Here is a 27603-nt window from a genome sequence, read left to right as displayed (position 1 = left end):
TCTTCATATGTTAAATCACAAGAAATGCTCATATACAATATATGCAGATGTATTCTGTGATTACACTAAGCATTTATTCTACCTGCAACTCTTATATCACAGGCAAGCGCCATTTCAAGACCCCCTCCAAGAGCTGCCCCATCAATGGCTGCAATTGTTGGCATGGGCAGGTTCCCTAAAAAGCACAGCATAAAAACAGTGCATGATTGACTTATCTTTTTTTTTAAAACAATATCTAGAAAACGGTGGGCAATTAACAATTTAATGCTTTTTATAATGTATGTGTTTTAAATTGTATATGATGTACTTTACAGGTAGCAAATCGTTAAATTGTTAAAAGTTAAATGAACAACACAGTAAACTAAAGATCAATAGAAACAAATCAACAACAGAAAGAATACCGCACTTCATAATCACACTCAAACTAAATCAGTTCTAATTTCCCTTTTTATACATAAAGTGAGGACATATTCAAACATATTAATATTCTGCGACAAAAAAAAAACTAATATTGGATATTACAGTATTTTGAATTGTTCATAAATCAATTATTGTAAAAAAGTTACTACCTGCTACAGATGGCATGAGCTAAATAACTAAGCTTACATGCATTGTATTTAACTTGGCAAGCAGCAAAATTAAGTTCTAAGAATTTTTCTGAAAAACATTGAAACTGTTTAAAGGGACCATTGTGCAAACAACCTCTTTAGATTTTCAATTACACAAACACAAGCAAAGCAAAAACGCACTTATGTGTGACATACTTATGTGTGATGAGGGTATTTCCTTATAAGCCGTATAATTAAAGGGCACATGGCATGATAATTTCACTTTATGAGGTTTTTTAACCTTAATATAAGTTCCCCCAGCCTGTTTGTGTTCTCCAATTGGTTAAAAACAGTTATAGGTGTAAACTGAGCCCTTTGTATTGTGCTCTGCCTTTGAAAATAAGTCAGCTCAGATGAGCCGTTCAGGAATGTACCTCGTTATGTCGTCAGGACGAGCGAGGTTACCCGCCTTGCTCTGCTTTGCCTGCTTAGAGCAGGGAAGGATAACATTTGCTCTGTGTTTGCTGGAAAAAACTTTGAGGAACAAGCTACAGGTCGACCCGATTTGCAGAGAGACTGCCATCGTGCAGTTTGCGTGCTCTGATGTTTTTCATTGAGAGACATAGAGGGAAACATAACATTTGCTCCGTGTTTACTGAATAAAACTTTGAGGAACAAGCTACAGGTCAACGCTGGATTTGCAAAGGGGCTGTTTACACTTGGTATTAAGATGTATTTTCATCGATCTGATCACAAGTGGATGAGACCTGGTATTTAAATCTGTCTCTTTTGTTCACTTTCGACCGCTTCTGTCCTAAATACTGTGAGGGGGTGGTCTGTCGAGAATGTGAGCGAGTCTCTCTGCTGTCATTTAAACGTGACTTGGAGTAATGACGAGTTTATATGGACGTGAACTAATGTTATGTCAGTGTTTTTGTACATGCATATGTAAGAGCTTTATTTGAATTTTCAGTGCAATTGATGAAATAAGATTGCGCAACTTTACATGCTTGCAAAATAAAACTGCGGAGTTCAGCCTTTGCTTTAGTTTTATCAATGAAAGGCTAAAAATAGCGCTGTTCACCATGTGATCGCGCCAGAAGTCAGAAAAGACGTACACTGTAAAAAATCCAATTAATGAAATGTTGGACAGGCAAAAATATATAAGTTAAACCAATTTTTTTGTTTGAGCTAGTTGAGAAGACATATTATTTTAAGTCTAGATAAATCTGTGTTTAAAACATTAAATGAATGGTTATTTTCAAATTCAGTCAACATTCAGAATGGCTAGTGTTGACTGAACTAATTAAGACAAATCAGGTAAATATGTGGAGTTATGACAGCTATGTTTCCTGACAGCAAAATGCTCATAATATTACTGTTATTTGGTCACAAAATGTAATTGTAAGAGTTGTTCAGGCGTGAATGTATGTGCTTAAAGTTTAAATATGCGGTCGGTTAATAAAGATAGCGTCTATTTAAAAGTGTGCTCGGACACTTTCGGACAGAGATGAGCTCCAGAAAATCACCGGCGCTTAAGAGCTCACACCCCGCCCAGCGCAGCCTCGCCTCGGCAAGCGCATCAGAAATCGACTGCTGGCTCTGATATCTCTGTGGCGTTTAAACATGTTATTTAATTCATTTTAATTTCTCATACTTAACAATGAAAGGGTTATGTTTTAAATCATATTTTAGGATTGCGCTTAATTGATATCGCTGTTGAGTGATGTTTCATATCTTTTACATTTGTTATAAGCGGACGGCATGCGAATTTGAACTTCAGAGCTGAAGGAGCGGATGGAGAAATAGTCCCAATATCATAACAATCTTAAATAAAACTTCTAAATATACCCGTGTGTGTACCTGTGTGCTCGCTCGCGCGCGTGTGTGTATGTACAATATGTGCATGAGTTTTGAATTTAAAATGTCTTAACTCGGAAGGATCTGGATCACAGGTCATTTCATCTGAGATCAATCCGCACCTAACAGCAGGAATCACTCACTGTTTCACACAAGGACACAAGTCATCAGCCGTTTCCTCAAGTTCACGTCAGGTAAGTGTTTGAAAATAAATGTTAATTTTAGACTATATTAAATTGGCAAACACGCAAATACTCTACGTTTTTGTAAAGATATAAGTTATATAAAGGTGTGTTATGTTATGTGTCCAAGTTAAAGTTGAGCTATTTTAGTTAAGGTTACCGGACAGGGTTTATTACGGTGTCTTAATTATATCAAACAAACCTTATAAAATACAATACTGCCGTGCATTCTGAGACAAAACAATAGCACTCATATGTTAAGAGATGTCAGTATTTTAGTCAGCCCTGTCCGAGAAAACCGCCCAATAGTGTTTAATTCAATTACGTGTGATGTCTGAGGGAAATTTGGCAATTTTAGGGTATAAAGTCTTTCACTGTCAAGCTTTATTATATTAAACATGTATTTATGTATGTGTGTGTGTATTTATATTCCTCTGTTTATCAAACCAGAGCAGTGATGATGTGGAGAGAGGCAGACCAGAGGGATACATGGCGAAAGAAGTTCACCAAAATGGCCCTTCAGATGTTCTGACTGACTTTGGAGTGCTTTTGGACTGTTTTATGCCTTCTATTTAGAGAAGACTTAATTCTGTATGTTCAGTCTGTATGATAAGTGAATAAAGCTTTTGTTTTTATGTTACTGAAGTTAATTATTTTTTTACAACACCAGCATAAATTATTTGATAAATAATTTTTTTTAAATTATTAAAAATTCCCAAATAATAAATATTAATTGAAGTAACACATAAAACATTGAGTAAATACTTAAATTTTAATTGGCAGAGTTTTTGCTGTAAGTTTTTTAAAGATTCAACTGATTAAAACATTTTAGTTGAATGAACTATAAAGCTAGTTGAGCAAACATACTTTTTTATATTTGAGTCAAGTTTGGGCCAACTAAAAAACATCAATCCAGGTAACACTTTGGAGTCAGAAATTGAGTGAACGTAACATTTCTGTGGTTCCGTACCTTAGATTAGGATAAATGGACGAAGAGAAGGCGGTCCCCTGTGGCTGTTTAAACAGAGAGACTACGTTTAAAAAGCAATGTGTTCATCAATATTGGATCCGAGCAGAATGGCGCAGCAAACTTTAGTAACTACCTATGAGTCCAAAATATGTGTTCGTTGTGTCACGTTGCACACACCTGATAAGGGTTTATGATAAAATAGACCCTCACGTTAACAAAATACTCGCAAGATACTCACTTAACAGTAAACTCTGATAGTGAGTATCGAAAAGCTAGTTTGACTACAAAAACTGTTAACCAATCAGTGGGCGTTTACTTCCAAGTCGTCATGTGGCCCGCCCATTAAAACCGAGCATTTCTCAAGTCAGTCTCTAAACTAGAGCTGCACGATTCTGTATAAAATGAGAATCACGATTCTTTTACTTAAAATAAAGATCACGATTCTCTCATGAGTCTCAATAACTTTTTGATTTTAAAGATTCACAAACCCTGAACATTAAGTTAACATTAAATTTTAGAAGTGCAAAGAATTCTGCTTCTGAAAGTTTCAGATAAGTGTCGATAATATTTAAGTTAATCAAATGTTAATTTCAGAGTGATTATGTGTTCATTTTATTTAGAGAAAAACTTAAAAATATATTTTAAGTAGGCTAAAAAAACCCGAATACGTTTTGGTGCAAATTGCTGCCACTACCTGGATTGAAATTTTTACACTTGCTAAGTGTGTCCCATCAGGTAAATAATTCTACATGCCTGCCTTGGATCTTCACGCCCGCTAGAACACTTGGGCCAAATACAGGAAAACGTTATGTAATGCCTGGCTCACACTACAAGATTTTTAAAATCCTGGCAGATTATGGAATCTGGTTGCAGCACACACATAAAGAGAATCTTGTCAGATATTCTTCTCTCAAATCCTAAACATGCTCACACTACAGGATTTAAAAATCCTAGTGCATCACACACTACAGGATATTATTAAGATTATCTTGCCAGAGCAGGCACTTCACGTCACCTCAGGAGAAAAGGTTATAAAGGAATGTAGATTATGACACATTTATTATGATTTCTTTTTAAATATTTACATTTTCTAGCAGCTTTCTATTTGAAACCTAGGCGATTTCTCCTCGTCAGCTCTTGTTTATGAGGCAACGATCATGATACGTTTTAAGGATGTGTTATGCAGGCAGTGTTTGAATGCATACTGTAGATGTGTGCACATTCTAGCACCAACTCAAGTCTAATCCTCATGCAAGATTTATTTGAATTTAAATACATTTATTTAAAAACATATTTTAAATATATCATAAATTTTTGTACATTTAAGAGTTATTACAAGTGATCTAGGCTATTTCTATTAATGCTCAGTTTTCCTGTTCCTTCCTAACAGGAATATTATTGTAGGCTAAGCGTTAAATGACTGATACTTGGTGAAACTTGTTTTTGCACTGTTGTTAGCATTATTTAATTCCACTGTATATATACTACTCTGCAGTGATATTATTTTGTAGCTATATACTATGTGGTCTATTTTTGTTGTTTATTCTTCTGAGGCTGCTGGTCTTTGAGAGCTTCTAAACAAATTTCATTAAATTTTTATAATGACAGTAAAGTTTCTATTCTATTCTATTCTATTTTATTTTATCTTGCAGTGTAGTGTTTAATTCAGTATTTACATTACCAATGGTTTTGACAAATATGTCATTTAATGTGAAACGTTGTAAGTGTCGATATGAGGCGCATCAGATTCTCAAGTATGCGGTGTTTCAGCAATCAGCGCTGCACTTGGGTGAGGTTCAAGCGGATCATTTATATTTCGAAGAATAATGGCGTGATAACGTAATGTTTGTTAGTACATATCCTACATGCCGGAGAACACTGAACAGCAATGCATGTATGATGCCCTTAAATTACTTTTATGGTTATATGGTCATACAGATAAAAACTTTGTGCTTCTGTAAGGTAATATTTAAAACATAATGCAATAATGCATAATGCTTCAGCCCCCCTAAAATTCTGTCCAGCCCCCCTAAAAAAAATATTTGATTCATTAATTTGTGATCGCTTCAGTCCCCTATAAAAACTCTTTAGAAAAGGCGGAATGCTGCGTCAAGTTTCGGCTCCTCCCCTGATCTGAGTCAGAATGGATTTAGCGCGTTTTTCAATCCGCAGGGGGTCCGAGCAGAGCGAACATCAGTAGTAAAGGGCGGACTGGCCATCTTGACCTGGCGGCTGTTCTAACCTGCCGTGCAGTCAGCTCAGGTTGACATGTGAAATAATATGATATGAATGAATGACGGACCTCTTAAAATCTACGAGTCAGTCAATCGCGGTGAGAAAATGCCACCACATGACCAAACGGCGGCAACCCACTGCTTTTTGGCTTTATCTAACAAATATGCAGCACAAAGGAGACGCAGAGAGAGACAGACGCAGCGAGATGCTGCAAAATCAATCACAGAAATATTCGCCAAGAAGGGAGCAGGTCAGTCAAGTTACCAGTAAAAGCACGCATCTATATTGCTTATTAACGTAACAGGTTTTTAAGTCAGGTGCTGGCGTGATGCATTGCTTTAAGGTTGTTGTACTGAACGCATCAGGCAGATCATTTCATGCAGCGAAATACCAGATTATTGTGAAGTGTATCCTTTTATAAAACTAGTTTTTTTTGTGTGGAAAAACTGGATCAAACGTGCAAATCGAGCTTTTAATGGGCATTTCACCTTATATTTGCAGTAAAATAACTTTTTTAAAATCTAACAATATAAGTAAAGTATAGCTTATTAAATATGTTGGTTTCATTTCATTTAAAATATTAATATTTTAACATTTGAACTCCTGAAAACCTTTTAAAACGTGTAAGGCACCTGTGTATTTGTCTTTGGCATTGTGTATTCCTAGTAAGTTTTTGAGGGTTCAATGTGGTATTTTTAATATTAGCTTGGCTTGGTTTACCTATCTTAACATTTTAAACAATACTTAAACGTATCAACATGTAAAAGAAAATAGTTTTGATTAAACTATATCAGAAAGTAAGTACCCATCCAGATATTTTTATCCATTGTGGTAGCCCTTGCTTATAAAAAGGTTGGAGACCCCTGACCTACAGTATAGACATGTTTCCCAAACAGGGCTTAAGTCTAGTTCAAGACTAAAATGCCTGTTTGAGTTTTAGTTCTTAACTAAAAGTAGCTTGCACTAACATATCTTAAAATACATCAGTCACATTGTTTTGTCTCAAGATGCACACCTGTAATATTTTTGTAAGGTATGCTTGTAAAAACTACATAAACATCCTAATATAACACTAAGGCCTTGTCCTGGCTTAATCAAAACCCTGTCCTGAAAACCAAATCATACTGCATCTTGACAACTCAGTATTAAGGTAGATCACTTGTTGGTCAGTCCCCTTTTCTATATTTTAGATCTGTATAATTCCCAGATTAACACAGTGGCTATCAACTAATAATATTAATCTATAAGATTAGCAAATCCGGTTTATGTTTACATTTATGTTAACACACACATTTATCTTATTTTCTGGTTAAAAGTTTATTTTGTCAAAAAAATCCTTGGCTAAGGTTTCTATGTGAGCATAGAAATGCAAACAGTAAAATTATGTGTTTGTACTGGAAATGTGTATGTGTATTTGCACAGTGAATAATGAATCAGGAAGTCTTCATTGTAAAAAAATCTCCATTCCCAAATGAAAATTTTCTAGTCCCATATGTGACACACAGGGAATACAATGGAATAGTGGATTGCAATAAGGTTAGTAGTATACAACCTAATAGTTAAATAATATTTTTTGATCATACCCTACTGGGGGCTGAGCCCCCCTAAAATGAAAATCCTAGAATCGCCCCTGCTGCCCAACGAGCTGCAGTTGTGGCGGAATGAAAGTAGAATGAAACATTAACTTCCACAAACTGTTTCTCCGGCTGCGCTGTCTACCCGTACATCAGCTTGATTCGCGGTCCCGAAAGCTGTCAATCATCTCCGTCTCTCAATGATTATTGTGAAAGTACTGACGTAATTATGCGGATTTAAAATCCTAAATATCAAACATGTTTGATAAGATCGGGGCGGCCCCGATTTGCTTGAGAGCATATCAGAAGGTGTAAATTTAGATTTTTAAACCTCTCACATTACAGGATAATCTGGCCCGAACTTCGGAGCCAATCAAGGTCCATTGCCCAATTTTCCCTCGGATTCTCGGGAGGGGAAAATTGGGGTAAACCCGATTATCCTGTGGTTTGAGCCAGGCATAAGTAGTCAAGTGGTCAAGTGTAAAGACTGCAAGTGTGGCTATTTCAACGCAGCCAATGTTTCCGTCTAAAAACTCTTTCAGAAGTCATAAGATCCGGAATAAGATCCTCTTTTTGGTACTTAAACAATGTCAGGGTTCTTGTCAGATGTACCTACGCATTTCGTCTCTGCCTCACTCACTCTTTAGTTTCTGTTTCTTTTTGTCTAACTTCTCGGCGAAAGCATCCGTTGTACCGGCGGCGCAAACATGAACACGAGCACATCTGGCTTGCGCAATACCCGATCTGATGTTAAAACTGTTGTTGGTTTTTGCATGTTGTCGCGAGAACTGTGTCTTTCCTCCCTGAAAATATAATTACCTGACTCGTAGAAATGCTGGATTAAAGGGACACTTCACCCATTTGCATTAAGCTTTGTATCGTTAGAACCCCAGTCATGTTTTGAATGGTCATGCATCATTTCCTCAGTTGCCGCTGAGACAGGAGAAATACAGATTTCAGTGTTGCACTTCCTTCTTTCAATGATGTAAAAATCATCATTTTGCATCATTGAAAGAAGGAAGTGCAGTATCTTTGTTGAGGGGTGAGGCTACAAAAACCCTTTTCTTGGTCAAATAGGCACCAAATTCGAAATGTATGTTACATTTTGACTACAAATATGACACACTTTCAATAAAGATTAATGTTTCCACAGGGTGAAATGCTCCTTTAAGATCGCTCGGGGGGTCGGATCGAGATCACGATCTTTTAACGATTAATCGTACAGCTCTACTCTAAACCAGGGTACAAAATAGCCGATTACTTGTTGCTTTTGATGTTTTTGGATGTAAAAATCATGCGAACGTCATAAGTAGAGCTCAGACAACAGTATAAAACAGAAAATACGACATGTCATGTGCCCTTTAAAGAACTGGTAACATTCTCTCTACCTGTACATTCTTATGTCTTTAACGGAATTTTTTTAGCTGTTTACTTACCAAGCTCCATTATAAGTGTTCTTGCTTTAGCAACAAATGGTCCTACTTCACTCTGGTGCATCTTTGCTCTTTCTTTTAAATCCGCACCTGTTTAGAAAAACATGTGTTGATTACTGTGTGAATTTCATTGTTCTGATTAACACGAAAGAAGATATTTTGAGGAATGTTCGTAAGCAAACGGTTCCAAACTCAGCCCAATTCACTTCCATGTTTTTTCCCCTACTATGAAATTGAATGCGGCTCATGATAAGTTTGGTTACAAACATTCCTCAAAATATCTTCCTTCGTAATGAGAAATCATTCTGTATTAGTCTTCAAAATGTAATCTGTCCTGATGCTTACAGTTGTGATGTACAACAGGAGTTCTTAAACTTTTCAGGTCCAGGGAACCCTCACAGGGAAGAAAATTTCCCAGGAACACCTTTTAGTTATAACAGCTAATAATAAAGACATCCTTAACACAGTTTGTACTCTAAGGGTGGGTTGCACCAACAAGGATTAAATTATAGCAATGCTGACATTGCGGGCACGCGCGTTGAAATTCTTTTACAATGGGACTTTTACAATGCGTCTCATGCAAAATACACTCCTCGCCGCATGGTTGTTGAATGTTTTTACTAAATACGACAATAAATATGTCAAGTCCGACCACCGGAAGCGTTTGATATTTTGAGCTTTCAAACCGGAGGTGTTTTTAGTTCACAGCAACTGTTTGAAAATTTGTGTCACTTTCAACTGGTTGGTGTGCTTCCACTAATCTCTGGACACTGATAAAAGGTAGGTGGACATGAATATATATCTTTTATCTTGGTACTGAAACATGGTAATCTAAATGTATGGAGGAGATGGTATTTAAATAAATAGTGGAAATTTGGTAATCACATTTCGGGTAATAGACTATAGCGAACGTCCTGTCAGAATGTCCACTCTAATTCAAGTTGTGTTGCACCACTTTTTAAACACAAATTAACAAATCTTAGATTAAAACTTTAACCTGTATTAAAACCTTCATCTGCGATTTATTTAGTCCGCCATGATGAATTTTCTGGTGTAATTTAACAGCAACAATGTTGACGTGATTCAAAAAGGAAATAAACAGTTTATGCAGGCACAGGTAATGTAATTTTTGTATTATAAATCACTGCATACATCGGTAACCTAAGGGCTGATTCAAATTAAAACATTTGACAATCTGTTAAAACAATCTATTGTACTGTACTGATATACGGAGCAGTGTGGCAGGAAATATTGCAAAGGTCAGATATGTAAGGGATAATCCACGGCTAGCCATGCATTAAAGGGTTAACACGACGTAGAGGCGAAGAACCACATGACGCGTAGCTGCGAAGTGCATTAAAACCCTTTAATGCATGGCTAGCCGTGGACTATCCCGCTTATACATTGGTTATTTGCCAAGTTAAAGCTGTAATTAATGTTTACAGTGTAATTTTTTAACAGACGGGTAAAATGACGATAAATTTCTTAAGTTAAGGCTCGCACTCCATCCGTTTTAAATAAAGTATAGTGCCATTGTATTGCTTTTATTTAAACGAATTATCACATTTATTTAAATTCATTATTAAAAGAGAGAAACCGAGAACTGAGAGAGAGAGAGAGAGGAGAGAGAGAGAGAGAGAGAGAGAGAGAGAGAGAGAGAGAGAGGAGGAGAGAGAGAGAGAGAGAGAGGAGAGAGAGAGAGAGAGAGAGAGAGAGAGAGAGAGAGAGAGAGAGAGAGAGAGAGAGAGAGAGAGAGAGAGAGAGAGAGAGAGAGAGAGAGAGAGAGAGAGAGAGAGAGAGAGAGAGAGAGCGTCTCTTCTTTAAAGTCTATCCCCTCGTTGCTTAAGCACGGGGGCGTCGCCAGGCGATTTTCCCGGGGCTTCAGCCCCGAATGTTTTAAGTTTAACATCCCGAATGTATTTTGAAAAGTTGACTGACAAATATGAAACCGGACAAAAGCCTATGTAACCCTTTTAAATCAAGTTGTCTTATTTCATTGTCCTTTGGCTTTACTGCATACAGTTTGTTAGAAATAGACAAAGAGCTAGGTCTTCAAAAAATCTAGCCTATAGAATACGTTTCTTTGCTGTCGGTAGCCTATGGGCTACTCCGTTTCTCCCACTCTGTTGAATATGCAACAGGTAGGGGAGGAGCTAACGAGAGCACTATTTAACTATCGGAATGGAACCATTGATCTCTACAACGGTAACTTGAAAAAGTATCTTTAATATTTAAATCAGATAATTTAACGCATTATTAAATTAAACGTAATAATATAAAACATAATACCACACTGTAAAAAATAAATTGTTGGCTCAATGAATTATTTTTTAGTAACTAGTTCCACAGAAATTTTACGTTCACTCAATTTCTGACTCCAAAGTGTTACCTGGATTGATGTTTTTTAGTTGGCCCAATTTTGACTCAAATATAAAAAAGTATGTTTGCTCAACTATCTTTATAGTTCATTCAACTAAAATGTTTTAATCAGTTGAATCTTTAAAAACTTACAGCAAAGACTCTGTCAATTAAATTTTAAGTATTTACTCAATGTTTTATGTGTTACTTCAATTAATATTTATTATTTGGGAATACTTAATAAACTTTTTAAAATTATTTATCAAATAATTTATGCTGGTGTTGTTAACAAATAATTAACTTCAGTCACATAAAAACAAAAGCTTTATTCACTTCTTCAGTCACATAAAAACAAAAGCTTTATTCACTTATCATACAGACTGAACATACAGAATTAAGTCTTCTCTAAATAGAGGGCATAAAACAGTCCAAAAGCACTCCAAAATCAGTCAGAACATCTCCAGGGCCATTTAGGAGAACTTCTTTCGCCATGCATCCCTCTCTGCCTCTCTCCACATCATCACCGCTCTGGTTTGATAAACAGAGGAATATAAATACATACATAAAAACATGTTTAATATAATAAAGCTTGACGGTGAAAGACTTTATACCCTAAAATTGCCAAATTTCCCTCAGACATCACACGTAATTGAATTAAACACTATTGGGCGGTTTTCTCGAACAGGACTTATCACTGACTAAAATACTGACATCTCTTAACATATGAGTGCTATTCTTTTGTCTCAAAATGCACGCCAGTATTGTATTTTATAAGGTTTGTTTGTAAAAATGTCCCAATTATAATTAAGACGGAGTAATAAACCCTGTCCGGTAATCTTAACTAAAATAGCTCCACTTTAACTCGCACACATAACATAACACACCCTTATATAACTTATATCTTTACAAAAACGTCGAGTATTTGCGTCTTTGCCAATTAATATAGTCTAAAATTAACATTTATTTACAAACACTTACCTGACGTGAACTTGAGGAAACGGCTGATGACTTGTGTCATGTGAATCAGTAAGTGATTCAGGCTGTTAGGTGCGGATTGATCTCAGATGAAATGACCTGTGTTCCAGTCCAGATCCTTCCGAGTTAAGACATTTTAAATTAAAAACTCACGCACATACTGTACATACATACACACGCGCGCGAGCGGGTCGCGCGTACGCGCGCGCGCACACGGGTACACACACGGGTATATTTAGAAGTTTTATTTAAGATTGTTATGATATTGGGACTATTTCTCCACCCGCTCCTTCAGCTCTGAAGTTCAAATTCGCATGCAGTCCGGTTATAACGAATGTAAAAGATATGAAACATCACTCAACAGCCATATCAATTAAGTGCAATCCTAAAATATGATTTAAAACATAACCCTTTCATTGTTAAGTATGAGAAATTAAAATGAATTAAATCACGTTTAAACGCCACAGAGATATCAGAGCCAGCAGTCGATTTCTGATGCGCTTGCCGAGGCGAGGCTGCGCTGGGCGGGGTGTGAGCACTTAAGCGCCGGTGATTTTCTGGAGCTCATATTGAGCTCCGTCCGAAAGTGTCCGAGCACATTTTTAAATAGACGCTATCTTTATTAACCGACCGCATATTTAAACTTTAAGCACATACATTCACGCCTGAACAACTCTTACAATTACATTTTGTGACCAAATAACAGTAATATTAGGGGCATTTTGTTGTCGGGAAACAAAGCTGCAAAGTCCACATATTTACCTGATTTGTCTTAATTAGTTAAGTCAACATTAGCCATTCTGAATGTTGACTGGAATTGAAAATAACCATTCATTTAATGTTTTAAACACAGATTTATCTAGACTTAAAATAATATGTCTTCTCAACTAGCTCAAACAAAAAAATTGGTTTAACTTATATATTTTTGCCCGTCCAACATTTCATTAATTGGATTTTTTACAGTGCATGAAACAAAATAATATTTATAAAAACATCCCCAAAATAGCCCCTGTAATCTTTTCTTGCACTGACCTCATTATTTATTCAATTACAACAGCCAATGGCAAGTCTCCAGCAGCAATACGTTTATATTTAGTTTTAGATGTTCTGTTTATATTATGTTTTAGACGTTCTGTATGGTACATACATAAGATGGTTATACAGTAGGTATACAGTATTGTAGGTTTATTTATCACTTGTTGATTTTGGCTGTTCTGTGATATCATCAGCTCATTCAGGTCATGTCTGAGTAAAACGCACGTGCAAAAATCTACTTGAGAGGAAAGATTAAAGTTCTTATGATATTTTACTCCTGCGACACGCCGCGAGTTAGATGAGTACACTTTTATATGCTACAGATCACGTTAATATTCTTATTATACGCTTTATACACTCTTTGAGTGATCCCTGTATTTAATATGATCTGAGCTAAGCCCCGAATGTCATTCAATGCTGGAAACGCCTCTGCTTAGCATATAGATAACTTAATGATTCTTTAATTGATTTTTAAAAATAATTTATGAATGACAGGCAACACTGACAGTGACAAGGCAATCTTTATTTGAACTAATCATGTCATTTATTTATTAATGTAAAGTGTGAAATAAATGTCATTAATTTTGGGGAAAAATACACTTTCGAAAAAAGTAAACTTTGATTCTTAATCTTTTTCATTCTTTTAATTTGATTCTTTTAAATAAAATTCTCTGAGAACTGCTCTGCATATATTCATTTGCTCACATCGTCATATAGTGAGTGAAACTTTATTTTTTTTGATAAACGGTATGATAATCGTAAAAGTTAATATCAAGGTATACCGCCAAACCGGTTTACCGTTACAACCCTAATTGTGAGTGTGCGTGACCGAGGAGAAGCGCAAGAGCATCGGTAGCAGACACCGGTGCTGTTAATAATCTTTTTGAGGCACCAAACTCACTCTATTGAGACGATATAATAAACGCATCTTTGAATAGTGCCACCACGCTCGCGGTGTCTGTTTCTGATGATTTTGCCACATATTTAATTGTACAAAAATATTTAAACCTCCTCATATGCAAGTTTAAAGTTAATCCTTAACTGAGATTTAAAACAGAGTTTAAAGTAATGGAGCAACAGGATTAAAGATAATCTAGTTTTACTGTTAGATTTAAACCTGGATCAAAATGACAGTTTAAATGTAACCCACATTATTTTTAAACAGATTTAAAGTTTGGTGCACCAGAATTATTAAATAAGCTTTGATTTAGGCCTAATCCTTGTTGGTGCAACCCATCCTATGTTTTCACACTAAGGGTGCTGCTTTCACACATACTCCGTTAAGGTCAGCCCAAATGAGCTTTCAGTCCGAGTGCGGTTCGTTTGGGTCGGTGTGAACACAAGAGCCGCACTCTGGTGCGCACTAAACGGCTGCTCCAAGACCACTCTAAACAGGTGGTCTCGGAGCGGCTTTCACCAAACTCTGGTGCGGTCCATCTGTGGTGTGAAAGCTGCTCGACCTTGGGCCAATTCAATTACAGAACGTTCTTCCGTCATGACGTGAACCTGGTGCTATATTGTGGGTAAACAACAAACATGGCAATCTAGGTCCGTTGCAGAGATGATTTCATAAATGCACAGCTGTCAACCACACACAAAAATAGTGACATTTACGGGATTTTTAGCAAACGGCTCCATGAGAAGGGCTTTAATAGAATAGTTGCACAATTTCGAAAAGAAAACTTCACAACGTGCATCGTTTATCCCCATATCTTGTTAGCTTCACTCTCCGTGTCAGGCTGGTTGTCATGGAAACATGTGGGGGTGGTTATGGGGGTCAGAGCTTTCAGAGACCAATGACAGAACTGAAAGTTGTCACATGGTGTACGGTGTGGCGTTTCGAGAACGGTAAAAAAATGTGTGAACACGAACCGCATTAACTGAAAAATTATACAACGTACTATGGTGTGCACCAACATGTGTGAAAACACCCTAAGATGCTATTGAACTATTTGTTTTGTACATTTTTCAAACCTAAATACTTCAGACCTGTTTTGTAGTGAAAAACAAAACACATTTAAGCTTGAATCATATTAATACCAATATGTGCTTTCAAACAAAGGGTAATTTTTTAACTGCATTTGAAAAACATTTTATGCTTTTAAAGTTATTTAAAAGCTTTCTTAAAATCAACAGTTGGGGGTGTGGCATAGGTTCTAATAAACTCAAAAAATGTAAATGACTACTTTAAGGTAACTGTTAGTTTGAGGTAACCTCAATGTTCTCAATTAAACCCAACTAAATATAGTAACTGCATTTTTTTATTTAGATTGTTTAGACTCAACTTTCCTTGTTGAACTGAAAAATTTCTCCATGCTTGCCTGTTAGTATCAGAGACGCTTCATTACTCTGAATGAGAAGAAATTTTTAAAGTGACATTAGTGGGTTATGAAAATTTGTTGTTACATTTGTTATTACATGGTCTCCGTACGTAAATATGCCTTGTGTAGAACAGTGTGTGCTTAACATAACAAAGTTGAATATAACTTTATGCTTACACACAGTGGCTAAATACCTGCACAGAATATTCCAGGAACCATACTGCATAAGATGACAGTACGCACTTTATTGTTCTTCTTTACAGACTGAATAGCTTCAGACATCTAGTAAAAAAAAACATCAAAAGGTGATCACAGAGATAAAGACAAGAGGCCCTGAACTTAGGTCCACTGTTGTATTTTATTTTGTTTAGAAGAAAGGAGTGTTGTGCTTATTTTACTCTGATGGCCTCAGAGGATAACAGCAAAGTGCTTTAAATTTCAAGAACAGAGAAAGAACAGAACAATGTAATATACTGAACACTTACCAGTTTGACAAGATTTTTGCTGATGGCATTTTTAGCTTTAGAGCGATTGATCCCAAAAACAACAATCCCTAAAATAAAAGAACATTTATACTACAAATCAGTTTACAATGACATGACACATTGTAATCTTTATTTTTCTAGATTTTATCTAAAATTATTTCCTCTTCAACATTTAATAATATAGTTTGTCAGGTCAGGTTGATGTGCAAATTATAGAACCATGAGACGTCAAATGTTTGACTCATTAATTGATAAAGCACTTACAAGGGACACTGCTAGAGGATGCTAATTTGCGTTTTATTCATTAACTTAGTAGGCATTACATTTGCAGGAATTACTCAAACTCTGTGTACAGTTACGGTATCCGGTCTACCTGAGTCGTCACCGTCCAAGTATTTAACGATCAGGTCATCACCGGACTTAACGTCGGAGCTGTACAGTCGCTTCTCTCCAAAGAAAGCGTGACGCGCACACTGCGCCCTCTTGTACATCACTGAATGCAAAACATCTTGCGATCTGCACCCGCCGTCTATAATGCTATTTTGCGGATGGAGAAGCTGGATTAGCGTTCTACATCTCGCTAATGCCGCCATGACGCCGACTGTAATGCTTTGACTTTCAACGCTGAACTGCCCGTGACGTCTCTCAGGTCACATGACCAACGCGCACGGCTACTGCGGGATTTCTCATACGTCATGATTTGAGCAACCCGATCGGTCCGCGCATGTGCGAAATTACGTCACTTCCTGTTATCGGCGAAGTTTTACGACAGTTTGCTCGCCTGGGATCAGTTTTGGTTTTTACGGTGGAGAGAGACGAATAGCGACATGGATTCCTTTCAATTTTATGTACGACTTCAAAAATTTCTTTTAAAGAGAGAAATTCCTGACTGTCCTTCAGAGTTGCGGAAGGTGAAATGTGCGTTTGGAAATGTTGCCATCAAAGGTAAGGAATAATAATTTAAAAGTAATTACCGATAAATTTTATAATGAATAAAGTAAACTAACTCAAGTGTACAGCATGGGTCATGTGTTTAATGTATAAAATTATTTTGAAAATATTAAGCCACGTTTACCAATTGTTCAGTTCCCATATTTGGGTATCCTGCTGAAAAAACAACAACAGGAGCTTTCGAGATTCTGATGGTTTCCATTAAAATACTATTAGGAACCATTAGCCTTTACCAATAAAACAAGTATAACATTCATTTTTTTGTGGTGTGTTTTGGGCATTTTTCTGTATGATTTAATTGGGGTTATATTGGTTCCCATCTGCCAGAAAACATCTCACCCAACGATTCCATTACATACCAGTATACCCACAGAGACCCTAATAGTTTCCATTATAACCATTATATTTATAATTATAATTTAATGATTTCAATCAGTTTATAAAATCTGAAGAATTTATGTGATGTTTTATTGTTTTTCTAGCAGAGTATTAATAAATAATTGACCTTAATGTAGTTTATTTTTTAGTCAGATATCAGTTATTAATATGATTTTTTTAATCTTTTCTTTATTCTTTTATAGGCTTCAAGTTCCTATAGGATATTTGTTCTCAGGCTACAGAACTGATCATTTTATCAGACATTACATCTATTTATTTTGTGTTCTCTTTTGAATGCCAGAAACATTGCAGACTTCATTGACCCAGGCTCATGGACCGAGAAAACAGGAAAAGACCTTGAGGTTGGTTTTGAATAATAAAGTTGTATAAAGCTTTTTTTAAGTATATAGTAGGTGTCTCCGACTATGCTCCTGGTAAGCTACCCTCCTGCAGACTTCAGTTCCAACCCAGCTCCAACACACCTGTCTGTAATTATCAAACAACACTGAACACCTTTATAAGCTGCTTCAGTAGTGCTTCATTGGGGTTGGAGCTAAAATCTCCTGGACCGTAGCTCACCAGGAGCAGGGTTGGAGACCCCTGGTATATATTTATGCATGTTTAAACTGTTTAAAACCAACTGTGAATGCACTTTTCTTTTTCCAGTGTTTTCCTCAACACTGCAGTGGGAATTCTTGTGGTGTCTACATGCTGATGGTAAGAATGTTTAATTCATCAAAGCTGTTAGACAGTAAAATCAAAGTCTTACAGTATTGTTTGTATTTCACAGTATGCTCTCAGCATCTGCACATCATGTCCTTTAACATTTACAGAGGTAAGGTGGATTTTCACATAATTATGCTTTCAAACTATGCTATGTGCGCATTTTTATTTTTGTGCGTTTTAGGAGGAGGTGCCATTGATTCACCAGTGGTGGTGTATTCAGCTAATGGAAAAGTTTTGCCTAGAAGGGTATGATAGGTTTTCTAATAATAATAATAATTTCAGTGTCTTGGCTGTATTAAGTCACTGTGGTTAAAGTTAAACTAGAAAGCTATTACATTTAATAGATGGCATCTATGTTTGCATATATTCCAAAGGCATGGACAGAGGTTTGCATACTGGACTAAAGAATCATCCCAACTCCTTCAGGGAACACTTCAGCCTGTCTTTAGAGTTTCGAAATCCACCACCACCAAACTGTTGCCCAGCAGAAGAGTTGTGGTTGAACAGGACATTAATAAGGTAAAGACTTTAGTGGTCATATCCAACAGTAAAATGCGTGCCACTATTGTGCAATTATCATTTTGTATATTTGATTTACAACTTGTGTCTTCACCAGGTGCAGCAGCCAACCATTCTGAGAGACCTGTATACAGTGTGGAACTGGATACACAGTCACAGAGACTTATTCCGTGGGGAGGTGACAGAGCCTGCTTTTCTGCAAATGACCATTGATGACCAACAAAATGCCATCAAAAGGGTCATGTGTGATGAATTCCCTGAGGCAAAGGATGACTTTATGTTTATTTTTCAATGTCAAGAGGACATGGAGAAATTTTTGTCCTACTGCATTGATGAAAAAGGCTTGAAGGTCAATGCAATGTTCCTGGAGTGAGGGATGGAGGGAGGGAGGAAGAGAGGGAGTGATTGAGGGAGGGAGTGATTGATTGATTGAGGGAGGGAGGAAAAAAATTCATTAATGAATAAATCAATTGAATAAATCAGTTTTGTCCTGTGTTTTTGTAATCTATTTTTCTTAAATACAGACACTTGTAAAAATATGCTGCAATAAGAAGAACAGTTTCAGAACATATCTTTAGAAAATGAAGTATTAAATGTAAACAAACACACACATCTGTATGTGATGTCTAACATATGTAAACTATATAGTTTAATTTTACAACATTTTCTCATACGTTTTATTTTATGTTGCACATGTGATTGCGTAGGACAAAAATACCACAAAAACAAGTCAAGAGTAAGTAAACTTGCACACAAAACAGACATTACACGAGCAATATTATCAATTGTTGAAAGGCAGACATAGTTGTAAATAGAAAGACTTGCAAATAAAGCGCTATGACAAGGGTAAGAAAAGCGTTAATATCCGAAACTGCCGTAAATCGTATCGCCGTCATTTCGCACATGCGCGGACCGATCGGGTTGCTGTACGGATCGAGTAGCCACAAGTATCCGTGCCGCCTGCCCGATCTGTTTTGCGCATGCACATAAGAAGCTCAACGTGTTTTACGACAGTTTACGACCCTACCTAATCTGTTCTACGCATGCGCGACGACCGGAGTTTAAAAATAGTGAAGAAATGCGTCATATAACAACACCGGCGAACATATGGAGGCTTAGGTAAGTGACGGAAATGTTCGTTCAAAAGTTTTTAATGCAGATATAAAGTCGTCTTTATGCATAAACAACAAGGTCACTAAGACATAATATACAGTATTTCATATCAGCATGTAGTTAGCTAGCTGGCTGGTTGGTTAGGCTTACAATGAAATGCAAGCTGTGTCCCAATTCAAAGGCTGCGACCTTCTAAGGACGTATTTTAAGACCGATTGTGTCACAGCAGCGCGACTTCAGGCCAGTAAGGCCGTCCTATTTCAAAGGATGCTTAGAATGAAGCCTCAAAATGCGTCCTCATTTCTCCGGGCTGTTAAGGATAGAACGAATGGATCCTTAACAGCCGAGGATATCCCAAGAGTCATTGCGCGTCTGCAATGGCTGCATATAATGGGTGGATATTCTAAAATAAACAATTAAAACCTTTATTAAATAAAAGTGTATTTATCAGAAAAAAAATTTTCTTGTCACTGTTTTAGTATTATAAGTTATGTTTTGTGTTAATAATATTCTTTTTATGTTGCGTATATTTATAAGGTTGATTAATTTGGTAAACTGTTGAATAGTTTAATATACATCAACGTGCCATATTTCTAAAATAAATTAATACTTTTTCTGATGTCATATTTATTGTAATAAGTCAGAAACGTGCAGGCGGGCGCGTGCAGCAGGTGACGCTAATTATGGATCCTCTGAAGGTTAGACCGTCTCATTTCAGTTCTCTTCGCGAACTTCTGAGGCTTCTACCTTGAAAGACCGAGTGCTCACCTTTTAAGGTCGAATGCTCATAAGGTTGCAGCCCTTGAATTGGGACACAGCTGCAGTGTGTCCGGTTACCTGAAAACTTCGAGTGTTTAAACTTACATTTATTTGATGGTGTATTGGCCCTGACTAGATTCGTGTGACATGTAAACCACAATTCTTGTTGACACAACTTAAGTATTTTACTTTCTACATAAAAGTATTCCCTTTTTAATCAGTGTTTTACTTTGGAAAACATACATTCCAAAGCATATTATTATAATTTATACTCCACTACATTTCATAATTTCAAGTTTTTGGTTTCCCTACTGAAAATCCAGCTAAAACCAGCATAAGCTGGTAGCTGTTTTTTTGCTGGTTTAAGCTGGTCAGGCTGGAAGACAGCTGACCCACCAGCTTTGCCCGGCTGGGAGGACCAGCTTAAACCAGCTACTGCCACCTTAAAGCTTATGCTGGTTTTAGCTGGATTTTCCAGTAGGGGTGTATTTTAATCTCTATCTTTTTATGTTTATCTAATTTATGTTTATTGTTTCGTCATGTCATCTTTGTTTTAATCCCTTTCATTGTCTGTGCATGTCATCCATTTTGTACGGCACTGAACTTGAATGTCACGGCCGAGCGCCACTGGCCTATTTTAGTAATCACACAATAACTTGACAATTTAACTTAAAATTTATATCAATATTCTTATATCAATATTCTTTATATACATATTCTTAAAAATATATATTATTTTATATTTTATTTTGCCTTTACACGGACCACCTGCAGTACCCTCACGGACCACTAGTGGTCCGCGGACCACAGTTTGGGAATGGCCGATCTAGAGACACTAGGTATGCGAAAATGTGCAAATAAAGTTGATTTAATTTGATTTAGTCTTTCATCATTGTATCTATGTGTTAACATTGTAGCAGCATATGGTGAGTCAAGATATCTTTTTTTGTCATTCGTATAAAGGACCAACATGGACCAGTATTTATTTCATGCTGCCCTTCGGCAGTACCTACTAAGTGGGATGTCGATGTTGCGGTTGACTGGAAGAGAGTCATACGGGTGGCCAACCACTTTGTTGTAGATGGTAAGTTAGTTGAGATAACATTGGACAGACAGACTAACAGACCAATAAATCATTACATTAATCAATCATCTCTTTTTCAGACAATCATCTTTTGTATACTATTATTTTCTTTTCAGTGTTTTACCTCTGCTCTTGGTTGTTTCCATTTAATGAATCTCGCACTGCATACTATTGTTTGCTTTGTGACAAATTAAATGTTATGTTTGTAGATTTGTCCATGCTGATGGCCATGCAGCATATTTGAAGCAGACCTGTCAGAAAACATCTCTAAGGTGCTTTGAATCCTATGACTAGTAAGTAGAACCTCAAACTAATACATTGCTTTTCAAAGGTTTAAGGTTGTGGTTTTAATTATTTAAAATGCACCCATTTCATTGCTAAAAACAACGTTATCTTGTGTATTTGGTATAATACAATGTGTTCGCGTGGTTTCTGGTAAAATAAAAACATTATTTTCCACATACCGTACATTTTTGTAGGTTTAGATTTCCCTCCTTCCTCAAACGCATTGATTTTGTACAGAACCCATTGAACCAGCTAATCTGTACATTGTGACACTCCTTACTCGCCCTGTCACTTGTGTGAAAAAATCATTTTCGATTTTTAATATATAAGTGTTAATTGAATCGATTGTAAAATCGATTTTCCATGTCTAAAAAAGACGTTTCCATTTTCAACGCCAAATAACAGACAAATGTAAAGAGAGCACCTGAAAAGCACAAGTCAGCAATATTTCTTATTCATTGTCATTAAGTTTCGTGCAGAATAAAAAACAACAACAGTAGTGCAACATTCTCTAAAAAAATATGCAGAGTGGACTGCTGCCATAAATGAAAAAGATTACTGCAGGCTTCAACCAGCTGCTTTTATGATTTAGGCAATTCAAAACTTATTTTAAATAATGATTCGATCCATTTCAAACAACTGTTCAAAAATGAAACTTTAAATAGACTTACTTGAAGTTGAGAACATGCTGTGTATTTTTTTATTAAACGTAACCGACACTTAGGCGGCACTAGGCAGGCATAATGAAATGCGCAAAAAGGCTAGGGCCATTACAAATTATTGGTCAGGAAAACAAGTCGATCCATATTTTAGGGGTCAAGAGCAGAGCGCTTTTCATTCACTATATGTCCATCTGTTGAGAAGACGCACTCCGAACACACTGATGTCCCAGGGAAACTCGGGTACTTCGTTGCCAGCTGCGTATTTCGTACTGCCAATCTTCCATCACAAAAGCGGGTCGCTGTCAGCTTGCAAGGGTGGCTCCTTGTCATAACTCATCATCTCCTGTAAGGTCACAATTTCGACGCTCTCTTGTGTTGCACAGGTTTATTGACGTTGTCTTCCATTTTCTTTGCAAAACACTAGATGCAGTGATTGAAAGCGTGAAACTGTAGGTGCGTAAAATTGCTGGGTATTTTCTGTCTAGCTTTCGCACACCTACTGCACTTTCGGAATTCTTTATTTTCTTTTTCTGCTTGTTTGTGAGTTTTGTTACATCTATATTTTTAACTGTTTAACCTGATAAGGTACACGGCACACCCCCTCCCTTGCACGTGAGGCTGCATTACGTCATTGTAACTTTGAAGCATTAAAACGGGCACATCGTTGTAAAGCTTAGACTTTCGGGATTCCATTAAGCGCACACATAAAGCATAATATGATTTTTAGCAGTCATAAAACTGTAATCTAGTTGTTAGTTACCTGAACCGGGCGGCGCCGATTTAGGATATTTACTTACCTTCAAAATCTTTCCTTTATCCGCTTCGGTGAAATTGTCCAAAACAAATTGTTCATAAATCCCCAAAAGTACAAGGAAATGGAATATCCAAGCCTTTTAATCCAAAACGATTTGTTCATCTCACAATCTTGAAGTTTCTGACCGAATTACGATATAAATAGTGTATACAATAAGTTCACTAACAGACATTCGTTCGAATCTCACTTTTCATTCATGATTTATAATGAATATATTCGGATGTCATGTTTATTGTGCAACGTCTGAGGAACAAATGCGCCCCCTTGTGGAATTTAAGCCGTTCCATAAGAGGCTACTTCTTAATTATTAAATTCTTAAACGGTTTAAAATTAATAGTGTACATATTTGGTTAAAATCGATTGCCTATTTTCGTTTTCGAAACTATTTTTGGTTGGTCCGATCGATTGTGCAATCGATTTTCGAACGAAAAATTACTGTGGGAGGAATTATGATAATGTCGGTCTTGTCTACATCAACAATCCCAGGAAGTAAACTGTTGCCTACAATCCGTGTGTTTGTTGTAGTCCAAGAAAAGAGATTTACATTGGAGACGATAACTTGTGTCATCGTTTACTTTGGGGTTTGTACCTTTAGCATATCGTTAACATTTACTAATACACACTTACACACCAAAGGAAATGCAAAAAAGTGAATCAGACCATAGTTGCACTTCAACAAAAACAGTTAAGAGTTTACTCCTAAACTCTACCAATCTTAATCAAGAAAAACACCTCTTCTAAGCCAAGCATTCGCATACACGTCTTATGACCTTGTTCTCCAGTGATGAAATGATAAGAAGTGCACATAAGCTTGTGCTTGAAATAATATGAACCGCAGCAATCCTAATCCTTCTAATTTTGTTTTCCCGTTTTTTTCCCATCAAGATAAGCATCCTAAAATTACTAGAGGCTACGGAAGCTCCTTTTTGATCCAGCTTCATTTATGAAGACTTCAGATGATGCCAACACTCACAGAGACTTAAGACGATGGCAACAATAGATGAAGCAACACTCACAAAGACTTTAGATGATGGCAACTATAGATGGACATACAAAATTGCCAAATATAATATTGTAATTACTGCCCCAAAGCGCAAGTTTGCAGATTTTTAACCCACTTTATATTGTTAAAAAAACAATAGATGCTAAGATTTTAACAGAAAATGTTTCCTCTTTATTCTTGAGTTAATTGTGCTGATTTATTCCCATTTTTTTTTATCCACAATACTTTGCCAAAATGATGTTTTGCATCATCCAAATGGTTAATTTACAAATTACAGACATTGTAACAACACAAAGCGGGTTGAAATTCTGCCAACTTAACCAATTAATCATATTAATATGTTGTAGGGGGGAGCTAGAACAGTATAAGACTTTCCCAAACACATTTTTATAGGTTCAAAAATAGTGTCTGTTATAGTTGCCAGCAAAGGACCCAGGTATGACTTTTTGTCAATATCGCACACCCCTAGGCTGCATAAACGCGCAAAGGTAAGCTATTATTAGAGTAATAAGTTATTTTACACTTTTATGCGCATGCCCAGTTACATGAGTGGTCATGTTTCATGCATTTATGGTGGTGTGTAGTGTGGATGAAGATTCTTTTTAAAATGCCAGTATAAATGAGGATCGTTTTCATTTTAAAATGCCGTTTTAAAACGCAAATGCTCTAATATAAACAGGGCCTTAGTCTTAATTTACATTTAAAGGGATACTTCATTAGCATTAGGGGTGGGAAAACAGGTTTGAAACTATAAAGTGTTAAGACTTTTTGCTCAGGGTTCACTCCAACTCCGATGAACCCAGAGTGCTTCATGTACTTTGCTACTGCTTCGATTGAATAAACTACTTTTTGATTGAGACCTTCAACGTCCTCATCATTTTTTCTTACAATGGGTACATAAAAAAAGTGTAAACTGAATGTTTCTATTTGTAAGTCACGTTGGTTAAATGCATCTGATAAATGTAAATGGATTTGTATATTTATTCTGTTTACTGAAAATAATAAATTTGCAGTTGCTATTGTATATTGTTTATTATTGTGTTGAATGACATTTTGGTTAGAGTGATTAAACGATTATGAATCATGAGCCGCTGTATGTTAGCTGGGACGCGGTTTTGGATAATTGCCAATAAGTCTTCATTTAAATATGTTTTAAAAGAGTCTTTATTAACTACACAAAAGTGTAGCCTACAAAAATACACTGCCAGTTGTTATGCTTAGCTGTAACGTGTTTCAACGCATGCGTGGTACCAATCGCACAGTGAAATGGTGACGTTTTCTACTACGCAATTATGTGCATGCGCAAAACAGATCGGGCAGGCGGCACGGATCGAGTACTGACACTTTATATGTACACTTTAGGCAGCTCCGTATCCCACAATGCAACACGATTGTGACTTCACTTCAGCAACTTGCGCTTTGCACATGGAGGGGGCGGTCTCCACTTTCCATGTGATCAAGGGCTTAGGGCGATCCATTTGAACCTACTTCAAGTGTTTCAGCAGTAGGGGCACTCGTACAACGTAAGTAATGACGTACATCCGAGTGAACGAGACTGAGGGAAGTTAGCGAGGGAAGGTCATAAAAAACGAACTGGAACGCAGGGCCAGTCTTTAGGCGCCGCAAGAACTGACAGCCGGAAGATGTCAAAGTTCTGCGAGAGCGATTTAAAGCAAACTCCTCCGTATGATTTCGGGAATCGCTCTCGCGGTACTGTGAGGTCACCTGGACGTCGATTCTTGTGGCACTGCATGTAGACGAACAAGCCCTCTTTCTGTGGTCTGGTGCACGAAGCGAATTAAAAAAAACTGACATAAATTGACAAATCCAAACCGGATTGAGTAAATTTGTTTTATGTACATTTAAGGCTGACACTTGCAACTAACAGCCAATGGCGTTAAACATGAAAATAAGTGAAAGGAGGGATCTACGTTACCATGGCAATACAGTAGATACCGATTTTAAACAAATCCAACTTCTTGAGCCCGAAACTAGAGATACATTAAGTATACCGGGGTGAGCAGTGTTGTCAGTTTTATTGGTCTCAGAATACACCCAGACAGTGTGAGACCTATTTTTTTTTTACAGTCTATGGTTAGAACCCTGCTTAATACACAGCTTCTTTGTCACACGAGTGTATTATTGGACACAAAACATTGATTTAAAGTGTTTTATTAGCTCATTTTTAACAAATGCAAAATTACACTGCGAAAAAAACCCTGAAAAACATGTACTTTTTTAACCCTCAAAGGTTTGAAATAAGACAAACATGCAGTTTGGTTTTATCATTTGTAAATATAATTTACAAATTTTGACCAATTCAATCAGAATAAAGTATTCCAGAGAGTCATGTAATAAAATTGTATAACTGTATATTGTTGGGTCTGCCATTGTAACACTACTAAATGTCATGTTTTATTTTAGGAACATAATGGGGTGGTTTCCCTGAAAGGGATTAGCTTAAGCCAGGACTAGGCCTTAATTTAATAGGAAATTTAAAGAGCACCAATGGTCCGATTTACTATTTTACATTTCCTTTTGTGTGTAGGTGTGTATTAGTACATGTTAATGATATGCAAAAAGTACATACCCCAAAGTAAAGGATGAAGCGATGTGTCGTTTTTCAATGTAAATCTCTTTTCTTGCACTACAACAAACACGTGGATTGTAGGCAACAGTTTACTTCCTGGTAGTCAGGACCGACATTATCATAATTTCTCCCGCTTTGGACTAACTAAGTTAACTCCTGTTAGCATTGCATTGCATCTTTCAAACATGGTATGGAGCATCACATTTCCGGCTGAAATCAGAGGTATTCACACCAATCACAATGTACAGATTAGTTGGCCAATCAGCAACACAGAACTTTTCAAATCCGTGCATTTCAGGATAAGAGTGAAATCTGGGGCTACAAAAATGTACGATATGTGGAAAATAATGTTTTTCAACCATAAACCACGCAAACACATTGTATTATACCAAATACACAAAATAATGTTGTTTTTAGCAATGAAATAGGTGCTGTTTAATTAGTTCTAACAAACATGCCTTACTAAAAACTTTACATGTGTGCATTTTGAGGCAAAAACAAAGGGCACTAATGTATTTTAAGATATGTCAGTGCAAGTTGTTTTCAGTTTGAACAGCTCTTACATTCATTTTAGTCTAGGACAAGTCTAATCCCTGTCCGGGAAACCGCCCCATACTGTATAATACCATCATAAGATATTTTTGTTTTGGGTCAATACTTAAAGGCACAGTATGTAAGAAATGTATATCAATGAATCATAAAATGGCCCTGACATGTCACTAGACATTAAGAAATCATTTTCA

The 27603-nt window shown here is 36.6% G+C and overlaps 2 protein-coding genes and 1 long non-coding RNA gene across 4 annotated transcripts in view; 1 reads left to right on the top strand and 2 right to left on the bottom strand.

Annotated features, from left to right (window-relative positions):
* Window positions 1-16631, bottom strand: part of auh (AU RNA binding protein/enoyl-CoA hydratase) — a 47822-nt gene extending 31191 nt beyond the window's left edge. Inside the window, exons 1-5 of the mRNA XM_065240641.2 lie at window positions 16350-16631; window positions 15977-16044; window positions 15686-15773; window positions 8806-8892; window positions 83-175 (exon numbers count right to left, since the gene is read on the bottom strand). Of these exons, the coding sequence (XP_065096713.1) occupies window positions 83-175; window positions 8806-8892; window positions 15686-15773; window positions 15977-16044; window positions 16350-16569 (556 nt within the window). The 5' untranslated portion in view covers window positions 16570-16631. The remainder of the gene's footprint in view (window positions 1-82; window positions 176-8805; window positions 8893-15685; window positions 15774-15976; window positions 16045-16349) is intronic.
* On the bottom strand, window positions 11502-13111 carry LOC141282919 (uncharacterized). The gene is made up of 2 exons (XR_012337793.1): window positions 12139-13111; window positions 11502-11688 (listed from the first exon to the last, which is right to left on the bottom strand). It is a non-coding gene; the product is annotated as an uncharacterized lncRNA (long non-coding RNA).
* Window positions 16632-16750: 119 nt separating the features above from the next.
* Window positions 16751-18945, top strand: LOC135718510 (structural maintenance of chromosomes protein 5-like). 2 transcript variants are annotated; one of them, XM_065240756.2, is made up of 7 exons: window positions 16751-16921; window positions 17607-17667; window positions 17972-18022; window positions 18096-18140; window positions 18213-18277; window positions 18406-18550; window positions 18648-18945. In XM_065240756.2, exons 1-7 carry the CDS (start codon window positions 16893-16895, stop codon window positions 18921-18923), a joined length of 672 nt encoding a protein of 223 aa, XP_065096828.1. In that variant the 5' UTR covers window positions 16751-16892; the 3' UTR covers window positions 18924-18945. The 2 variants fall into 2 exon arrangements, with proteins under 2 accessions (XP_065096828.1, XP_065096829.1); XM_065240757.2 differs by having other exon boundaries at window positions 16775-16921; window positions 17509-17667.
* Window positions 18946-27603: the final 8658 nt, after the last annotated feature.

Source organism: Paramisgurnus dabryanus, chromosome 10, assembly GCF_030506205.2.
Source record: "Paramisgurnus dabryanus chromosome 10, PD_genome_1.1, whole genome shotgun sequence".
In the NCBI taxonomy this organism is placed as follows: Eukaryota; Metazoa; Chordata; class Actinopteri; order Cypriniformes; family Cobitidae; genus Paramisgurnus; species Paramisgurnus dabryanus.
Note: the sequence above shows the minus strand (reverse complement) of the source record. Positions and strands in the feature narration are given on the sequence as shown.

What these genes read in the sequence shown, in the direction of transcription:
- LOC135718510 (XM_065240756.2), top strand. Translation starts at nt 16,893, where the DNA reads ATGTGCGTTTGGAAATGTTGCCATCAAAG. An exon ending in GTGGTGTCTACATGCTGATG is followed by an intron (nt 18,023 to 18,095) that starts GTAAGAATGTTT and finishes TGTATTTCACAG; the next exon opens with TATGCTCTCAGCATCTGCAC. An exon ending in GTCCTTTAACATTTACAGAG is followed by an intron (nt 18,141 to 18,212) that starts GTAAGGTGGATT and finishes TGTGCGTTTTAG; the next exon opens with GAGGAGGTGCCATTGATTCA.